At 43.5% G+C, this 9,963-nt stretch overlaps 1 protein-coding gene across 1 annotated transcript in view; it reads right to left on the reverse strand.

The window, feature by feature from the left end:
* Positions 1 to 368: 368 nt before the first annotated feature.
* gabrb4 (gamma-aminobutyric acid type A receptor subunit beta4) overlaps positions 369 to 9,963 on the reverse strand; it is a 47,185-nt gene continuing 37,590 nt past the window's right edge. Inside the window, exons 5-10 of the mRNA XM_030793426.1 lie at positions 7,487 to 7,569; positions 5,015 to 5,152; positions 2,518 to 2,670; positions 1,842 to 2,098; positions 1,002 to 1,091; positions 369 to 722 (exon numbers count right to left, since the gene is read on the reverse strand). Of these exons, the coding sequence (XP_030649286.1) occupies positions 369 to 722; positions 1,002 to 1,091; positions 1,842 to 2,098; positions 2,518 to 2,670; positions 5,015 to 5,152; positions 7,487 to 7,569 (1,075 nt within the window). The remainder of the gene's footprint in view (positions 723 to 1,001; positions 1,092 to 1,841; positions 2,099 to 2,517; positions 2,671 to 5,014; positions 5,153 to 7,486; positions 7,570 to 9,963) is intronic.

Raw genomic sequence — 9,963 nt, forward strand, 5'->3', positions numbered from 1 at the left:
GGTTTTTCTCTTAGCAAAAATATCATGCAGTCGTTAGTCCCAAACGAACCCTCGGAGGGGGGCATTTTCATGTTTGTTTGTTTTGTTTTGTTTTGTAAGGAAAAGGAAATTCAAACGCTTGAAATGTTTCTCTCGCATTATTCTTAAACATTCAAGTCATTCTATTAATACTTTTTACATCAGAAAAGTCCTTTTTTTTTTTTTTTTAGATGTACACACGGCTGTGTATATAGAAATATAATATATAGAAATATGCATATACATATGTATCAGCTTCTCGTATATGTGTATACATATTTTCCAATTGTATCAAAGCCAATTCAATGTGCTCTCAAAATTATGGCCCTCAATTCCTAGGGGAATGCACATCAATTCACATAGTACAACCAGTAGATGAGGTTGAAGAATCCAAAGGTGATGGGAAAAATGACCCGGGACCATTTGTCAATGGTGCTGACGTCAGTCAGGTTGGGAATTTTCAGCTTCAGCTTGGACGACCGCCTGCGCAGGCGGCAGTTGGCCCGGCTGCGCATGGCGCTGCGGTCCAGCGAGTGGTGGCCGAAACCGTCCCGGGACGCCATGGGCTTCCGGAACTGCACCCCGGAGCTGTCGAAAGACATGACTGAATTCCGGGAGTCGCTGACGCTGCTACCCACGTCGGACGGCATTACCTCGTTGTTCATCTCCAAAGTCGTCAGAAGGATGTTCCCGTAAGCGTCCACCTAAGAACCAATCCAGAAACAGGGAGATCAGTCACCGACACACTGCTGGAACTTCGGGCAATGACAAAGAGTATTCTCTTCTCTTACAACAAAACTGAGCTTCAAAAAATTTAATGCACATGCTGTGATGAGATGGTGTCACATACATACACATACACTAACTTATGTTTAGAGTTTAGAGAACTATTACGGTCGTTGACAGATAGTTTAATGGTATTTACTGGATCAACCGTTTTTTGTTGTTTTTTTTTTTTTCATATGATTGCTAAATGCATGTACCCCGAGTTTTCTTTGTTCCTCGAGATACAGATTTCTTCGTTGTGTATATGACCTGAGGGTGTTGGTTTGAAACGGCGCTGAAATGGAGTCCTTGCGATGTGAAAGAAAAAATGAAGAGAACATTAAAACGCGTAGAAAAACACTAACAGTTAAAAAGCACATTTTTCTTTTTCGTTTCTACTCTAAAATTTACAAAAAAATACATAAACATGAGGTCAACAAGAAAAACGTTTTTAGCATAAGCGTGATGTGCCGTCTCTTAGACACAGAGGCAAGTGGCTTAACTTCATCTGACGGTCACTGCTTTGGTCCCATATTAGTTTGGTTTAAAAAATTGGTGTTTCCTTCACAAATGATTTTTCTTTTCTGTTCTTTTGTTTTTTTTTTGTTTTTTTTTCCTTCTTGAGAAATCGAATCGTATCTGTTGAAGCTGAAGCTTTTTGGGCCAATGCAGCAGATGCAGACTGAAACAAGCCAGGAGCAATAACAACAGGCCAGAACCCGACAAGGGATGACGATGCAGTTTCAATCACAACTTCTGAACAGGATGAATCACGTCTTAATGACAAAATATTAGCCTTGTTCAACTTAAACAAACAAACAAACAAACAAACAAAAAGGTAATCTTTTAAGAGAGAAGCAATGAGCAAATGGGTTTTTGAATGTTCAACACGTGGTGAGATTCAAACGTTTTAGCAACTGTTGAGATTACGTTCAGACACAAATTTTTTTTTTTTGAAGATGTGCATGTGGTATATAATGTAAATATTAACTTGTTAAAAAAAATTGGTTTCTGATAGACACAGATATGAAGAGACAGATGCCAGTTAAGATGCCAACCTGTTCCCTCAGTCGTTTCTCCTCGTAACGCGGGCGTTCGTTGTTGGCTTTGTTCAGTCTCTCGTTGATTTTCTTCTGCTGTTGCGGGCCACGTCCAAAAAACACGTAGTTTACAAAGGCATATTCGAGCAGGGCCAAGAACACGAACACAAAACAGCCCATGAGGTAGACGTCAATGGCTTTCACATAGGGAATCTTTGGGAGAGTCTCCCGCAAGTGAGTGTTGATGGTTGTCATGGTGAGCACCGTGGTGACACCTGTTGAGGAGAACCAATCCAATCAACATTTAGGTCCACAAACATAATTCAGAAATCAGTCCTTAGATTTACGCTTCAGAAAAAAAAAAAAGATTTGCCGACAAGCTATAGGCTAACACTGTTTGAGCAAGTTCTGTTGACGAGAAGAAATGTAGTTGAAACTTACTTTTCACTTCTCTCTCTCTATCAGATGGAGTCTAAATGGAATCTTTAAGTGGCAGTGCAGTTCTTAGAATGTACAACAGGCCAATTGGAGTAAGCAGTTTTTTTTATCCGGGCCACTAAAACGCGCGTGTTGATATGGAAAACCATGTACAGCAAATTTAGTAACGACGGTCTTTAGGACATGACGCTGATCTGGTGTGCTTGAGGATTGGTTGAATGGTCTAAGAGGGGGTGAGCCCTGATTGGACACGTACCCAGGGCTACTCTGGCGGCAGAAGCATCGTAATTGATCCAAAAGGAGACCCAGGAGAGAATGGTGATCAGTATGGAGGGCATGTACGTCTGCAGGATGAAGTAGCCGATGTTCCTCTTGATCCGGAAACTCAGTGACAACCTGGGATAAGACCCTGAGGGGAGAAAGCAAAAGGTAAGCAGAAAAACAAACAAACAAACAGACAAACAAACTTGTTCTTGGGAAGAGAAATCGAGCAGAAGGTGAACAGAGTCACAAGGCTCAAGGTGGAATTTCAAAAGTCGGCACATTTTTTTGGGGGGGGGGGGGGGGGGGTTGTGTAGTCATTTCTTCGTTCGTTCAGATGTAAGGCTTAATTTCCCCAAAGCCGCAGATCCCTTTCCTGGGACAGATTCGATTCCAATTAAACATGGCAGAAAAGTCGCACACACTGCAAATTTTCAGAAAGACCCATCTCAGCAGGCTCCCTCAGAGATCCATCCGAGAGAGAGCGAGAGAGAGAGAGAGAGAGAGAGAAAGAGAATGAGCGCTTCAGCTTTTCTCTCTTTTCTTTTGTCCTCTAAACATCACCGAATAAAAATAATAATAATAATCATAAAAAAAAAAAAAGAAGCTCGCCAATATTTGAAAACATGTTTTCCTGCTCTGTGTGTGTGAAGATAGCGGAAAAAATGTGTATAAAGAAAAAAAAGGAAAAAATGAAAAAGTGTGTGTGTGGGGGGGGGGGGCTTGGAAAGACGAACATCTCTGGAGGAGATAAGTGTGGTGTGAAAGTGCCCACGCAGCGAAATGTCCGGAGCAGAGAGATTAATAAGTGGGGTTGAATTTATTGATTATTTAGATTGTGCTACAGCTTGTTATTAATATCGGAGAAATATCCCAGGTTTGTTGTATTTTTTTTTCTCTTTTTCTCCCCCCCCCAACCCCCCACTTCCCTACGGCACCCGACATTCCGACGCTTCAGCCGCGGTGAAATGTTTACGACTAAGGACGCGCAACAAATTCTGTTGTGGGAGCGTTTGTGTACCGTTTTTTTTTTTATCAGAGACGAAGGGGAGGAATTTTCACGAGGTGCATCAGACTAATTTAAATGGCAATTGACCGGGCGCAACGCACAATGAGGGATGGTCCAATCACGTCCCTGCTTCCTGTAAATCTCCTAATGAATCAATAGCTCTCTGCACATATTTTATCCTAGCCTGTTTGCGCCCCTTTACCATGAATCTAAATAAACAAGAGCACACAAGGGCAAGAGCACTTAAAATGATGGCGACATTTTCTAATTTGATTTGACTCTGTCTTCGTTCCCCAATAACCTTAAATCTCCTATGGCGCGTTAAACCTTTTTTTCTTTTTTTTTTTTTTTGTGCCACATGGGCTAGTTAGCTTCTAACGCTAGTTTAGCAACAACGTTAACCCTCGCACAGCTTTCCCTCAGTTGATGAAACAACGGAACAATGTAAGTAAACAGTTAACAACAACAACAGAAACAACAACAACAACAACAAAAGAATTTAATGCAAAGTGCACACTGCCTAAAATCTGCGTTTCCATTTATTCATACATTTTCACTGGGATAAGCATAAAATATAGCATGTGAGCTATAATAGGCTCCCTACAGTGGCAACCAGCGGTGCAAGAGAAGTCAACAGCTCTCACATGTAATAAACCTCTTTTAAGAGCTCCGTGACCCTCACTTTGGAGAAGATCCCGTAGAGTAATGCAGCTCTGGCATGACGTTACCTGAGATAAACCCAACCTGACCTGTATTAGACCTGTATTAGGTGATTATCTGGGGTAACCTTTGGTACAGAATGCTGTAGCACTGTCAGTCCTGTGATAAAACTCCAAATGGAGCACCTGAAATTGAGGACTTAGTCCAAACCTCATCTGAGGACTAGAGCACATTTGCCTGTGTTAAATCTTCATCTACGCACAATGGAACTCTGTGAAAAAGCTCACCTGGGCACTAAAGGACACCCACCTGTGTTAGATCCCTCTGAGTAAAACTGAGGAAGGTTTAAATTGTGTTAAACCTCACCTGAGGACTGTAGCACTCTCGTCTTTGCTTGGACACTAAAGGATACTTACATGTGCTAAACCTAATTGGGATAGGTATGGTTACAACTTGTGTTAAACCTCGCCTGGGTACTACAGAACTCTTATCTGTGCTAAACTCCCTCTCAGTAAAACGGGTGTAAATTGTGTTAAACCTCACCTGGGTATTACATAACTCTTACCTGTGCTAAACTCCCTCTCAGTAACACGGGTGCAAATTGTGTTAAACCTCACCTGGGTACTACAGAACTCTTACCTGTGCTAAAGTCCCGCACAGTAAAACGGGTGTAAATTGTGTTAAACCTTGCTGGAGGACTGCAGCGCTCTTCCTAGATCAGCTTCATCTGGGCACCAAAGGATTCTTACCTGTGCTAAACTTCACTGGGCATGTACGGTACTAACTTGTCTTACGCCTCACCTGGGTACTACAGAATTCTCACCTGTGGTAAACCTCACTTCCCTGGAGACCAGGCGCAGCTCCACTATGGAGAACTGTGGGAGTTCGAGTTTGTCCACTCCTGTTACAGCCTTGTCCTCGCCCTGCCAGAAGAACACGATGTCGTCTGTGGTGTATCCATCTGCAGGGACAGAGAGAGAGAGGGAAAGAGAGGGGAGGGTAAGCCTTTGGGACACATTGAAGGCAACATACATGTGCATGTGTTGTGTCTTTGTTGGCATTAAACTGTTCCTGTGCTGCAGGTGTCAGTGAATGAAGAGAATGAAGTCAGTTCCTGTTGTTACTATGTAATTACACAGTAATTGTGTATTAATACCAGATCCAGACACAACAAACTTCAGGACTCCTCCCATAATTCCATGAGCCGAATTCCCTCCCCACACATGCAAGCCATGCTTGGAATGTCATGCCTTAACGGAGCATTAATTCCACACTGCCGAGGCTCCTCCCGGGAATATGCTGCATCCCAGATTCGGAATTCCCGTGCTGCGTGTTTTCTATTTTAATTACGGCATGGGCCTGATGTGCGCTGGCAGTTGTTCAGGGATCATATCGTTTTCCTGCCTGGATTAGGATTCATCCTTTCTTAATCACTCTGCCGAGGCTCCGAGGCGGAATGCCCAGAGCTCTCCTCCCTGATTGGTTCACCACACCGGACTCTCTGGGGTGTATATCAACCAGTGACCACTCGTAAAAAAAAAGGTTCCCTGACCACCCGGCCTCTTAGCCTCAGAGAAAATGAAGTTTTCATGAACTAGTTAATACTGTGCTCCACACGTGAATTTGGATGAATTATTTCAGAGTGCACCACTATTGACCAAGTGCACCACTATTGACCAGTTTCCAAGAGAAGAGAAGAGAAGAGAAGAGAAGAGAAGAGAAGAGAAGAGAAGAGAACAACTGACCACCACTTACATTCAAACAAATCAATGTCTTTTTTTTTTGGTTTTCTTAATATGTTTTCATGGAAAATTCCAGAACCCTTTACTACAGCTGGTATTCCTGAGAACACTTAACACCCCAATGGTTTGCCAAACATGTCAGTATTTGCCTTGGGTTCCCCGCGTCAGCAGCAACGTTTAGTCTCCTTTTTTTTCCCCCGAGTCAGGAATTGTGGGAACCTGTCTGAGCTCTGCTGAGATATCTGATGGCAGGTGAGGCCCCCCTGACATACAGGATGGACGGACCACTGGCAAGGCTTCAGAGATACGCAAACCTTCTCAATCTCGCTTGTGTTTATTCATCTCCACCCTTGACCTTCTGGGTCAAAACACCGCCCCTGCTTCTAACTGCATTAGTTACCAATGCCACCCAAAGGCAGGGTGACTTTTAAAGGCGCTGATTTGACTCTGAATGCTAAGTCTAGATCTTTGCGCAGTGCAGTGGAAATGACCATCGAGTTCACAAGTGATAAACAAGACCTACTGGAAGATCGGAGTGTGGCAGAAGGGTTTTAGGAAGCTGAGTTCCAGCCCACAATGCCGTACTGTCTCTTTAAGGACGTCTTAGCGACAAGGAAAAGCAATAGCCCGTAATACTTCGGCAGTAAGCAAAGGAGAAACAGTTACTGACTCTGTGCTTACATAATCAAAGGTCATTCAGTAAAAGTTACATTTTTGCATTTCACATGAGACGGTGAAAGTCGGTTATATCGTGTAGATCTTGCGGTCAGTGCTGAGGTTTTAGTGAGAGATCATTGAGGAAGACTTAGAAAGTCCCACTCAGTGTCTACACTGTTTTATGAGGCGTGTCTGACTGAGATCACGCTCTTCCTCCCAAGTTCAGCAGTTCCCATACAACCATCCAGCCCCATGCACGCTCTCTGTGTTTCTCTCTATCTCTGTCTCTCACACACGCACGCACGCGCACACCACACACACACACGCGCACACTGATATGCTTACAGAGAAAGTAGCGTCATTATAATTTATTAAAGATGCCCAATCTTAAGAATTATTTCACTTTATTTTTTACTTAATAATTGCCCTATTTCCATATTTTGCTGCTTCTTTAAAGTTACAAGTAAGCAGGGCGCACACACACACACACACACACACACACACATTTAAGTGTTTATCTTCTTTGTGATGAGATGACAAGGTTGTATTTTTTATTATTTAAAATAAATTATTTAAATGTAATGATCCCCCCCCCCCCCCCCCCCCCCCCCCCCCCCACCCCCCCCCCCCCCCCCCAACGAGGTTTGACGGTGGTACAATACAATACAAACTCTCAAATCCACTGTTCTGACCGCTCTTAAAATGGATGCCATGCTATGGGGTAAAAATAGAGAAATGACATTAACACTGAAAAGCTGAACTAATGCTGAAACATAACTGCAGGCACAGGGGAGACAGAGAGAGAGAGTGTGTGTGTGTGTGTGTGTGTGTTGAAGAGACTGAGTGAATTAGGGGTAAATGGGTGGAGGGGCGGGGGGGGGGGTGTTTGAACTCACAACTCTCAATTTCCAGAGTGCAGTTCTGTTCATCAAGGGGATACCTCCTTAGGTCCATCATGCAGGCCGCTGTAGTAGTTATTCTGAAGAATAAGAAAGGAGAGACAGAGAGAGAGAGAAAGATAGAGAGTGGGAGAGAGAGAGAGAAGAGAAGGGAGAGAGACAGAGACACACACACCGTTACCTTGGCAACCTGTAGGAAATGGTAGCTTAGCCTTGACTGTGCCATGTGAATTTGTAAACGAGAAATGTTTGGCAGCTGTCGTCGTGTGCGGAGTGAAAGAAAGAACAGAAAGGAAGAAAGACAAGAAAGAGAGAGAGAAAGAAAGAGAAATAGGCAAAAAAGCAATTATTGTTAGACGAGAGCTCTGTGTGTGTGTGTGTGTGTGTGTGTGTCTGCGTGTGCAGTTTTTTTTGGTATCTGTTTTGAGGGAGGAAAGCGAGGGAGGCGGAGGCAGGGGGCAAAATGAACCAATCACTGCCTTCTATATTCAGCAGCATTCTAGAGTCTGCGGTAAAATGAAATCTTCAACTGCAGAGCTTAGCTTTTTTTTCTTTTTTTTTTTTTTTCTTTTTTTTTCCCTCTCTGTGCCATGACGCTGAGATAAAATCATCAGATGCTATCTCCTCTGAGACAGATCTTTCCCTCCGAAACGACCCCTTCTTCTTCTTCTTCTTCTTTTTTTAACATACGGCTCCTAATCAGACTAATATGTGATGGGAACCATTCGTTTTTTAGCGTGGGGCCACGCCAGACCACCCATTGGTTGACTCCTCACACAAAGCCGACCGGGGTGACGTTTTGTGAGGCAGTTAGACTGTAACGTGATGAGGTTTGCTGTACGCGAACATGAGCTTAAAGGTGGTTTACAATGACTTTACTTCATGAAGAGAACATGGAGATGTATTTCATATTGCTAATTAACTATGCGATATTACAGAAAAGATATACACTTTTCTGCCTTGTTTGCACCACAGAGAGAGAAAGAGAGAAAGAGAGAGAGAGAGAGAGAGAGAGAGAGAGGAGGAGGATCCTTGGTACGAGTGAAAACAATCAGGAGAACAGTCAACTTCTTGTGGTCTGAGGTCAGGATGAAAAGGTGAAGTGGAAATATAATGACCTTATTTGGGCATTGATACAATATTTAATATTTAAAAGTCTTGCTAAACATCAAAAACAACTTCATATCAAACACAGATGAGGTGCCATCCAGGGCAGAGAATCTCGACATGGTACCTTTGAAAGGTTTGGTGGCCAGGTACTATAAAGCTCCGCCCCTCCATGTGTCACACAGCCAATAATATGTCACGATTTAAATATTATAGTGAAGTGTTAAGTGTTAAGACATTTGCCTAAAGTTGTTAAGAGGTACAAAACAAGTTGGTCAATTGAGTAAGACGAATTAGATGCAACAACAAATCCGCACAACCTAAAAATCCACACTCTGAAAGAACATATGTACTGAAACCATATTAATGCAACGAAACAGCACGACATACGTCTGATCAGCATTAAGACACAAATGACAATATCAAACACATTGGATACCAGTAAATCAGTAAATCAGTGACAGAGGACTTGCATAATCGATATGATAAACCAAAATGAAAAGTCCCATCAGTAATTAACGCTACACCGAGAACAGCAGTCAAGCTTTTTGTGGAGTGAGCCAAGCCCTGGAGACATCACTCGAACGCATTAATCAACCTGTCACTCGACACTTTTTTTTTTTTTTTTTAACCGAAACGTCCTGTCCTTGACACGCAGATGGTCCGAACTCGTCGTGTGTCCTAATAAACTTTAGGAACTGTTGGGAAGTTAGCGGAGCCCGCGGCCGAGATGGAACATGCTTCTCGCGTGTTTCAGGCTAATGGAAAATGCTAATGAGAGATGCCCGTGAGTCGTATTCACGCACGCGTGCGCGTGTGCGTATGTGTGTGTGGGCCGTGTGTCAGTTGCGGGCTGCCGTTTTTCATAAACGCGTGTGGTCCAGGTGAATGCGCGTACGATGTACATAACATTCAATTTCCATAAATCCAGGAAACGCAAGCGGACGCCTCACGTTGCCGATGAGTTGTGAGGGAGTCGCTGGGAGTTTAACAGAACATATTTACTAGCGCGGCACATTTCTGTAATTACATTTGTGATGTTAAATCATAGTGACCCCCCCCCCCCCCCACACACACACACACACAGGTTGTCCGCAACGCCTTTCGTAAATGAAATAGAGCTTGCCAGTTTGGCAGAATAGGGCTGGGGAGTGGGTGGGGTGGGGAGTGGGGTGGGCGGGGGGGTTTGTGAGGGGCGAGAAGTAATTGAGTTTCAAATCACCTCCCTGTGTCAGATGTGCTCATGCATTCTCAAGAAGATCCTGACAGGTACACAAGATTGTGTGTGTGTGTGTGCGTGCGTGCGTGCGTGCACACGCGCGCGTGTGTTTCTTATTTTTATGTAGGACCTTCATTTACATGGAATC

The sequence above is a fragment of the Chanos chanos genome, chromosome 16 (genome assembly GCF_902362185.1).
Source record: "Chanos chanos chromosome 16, fChaCha1.1, whole genome shotgun sequence".
NCBI lineage: Eukaryota > Metazoa > Chordata > Actinopteri > Gonorynchiformes > Chanidae > Chanos > Chanos chanos.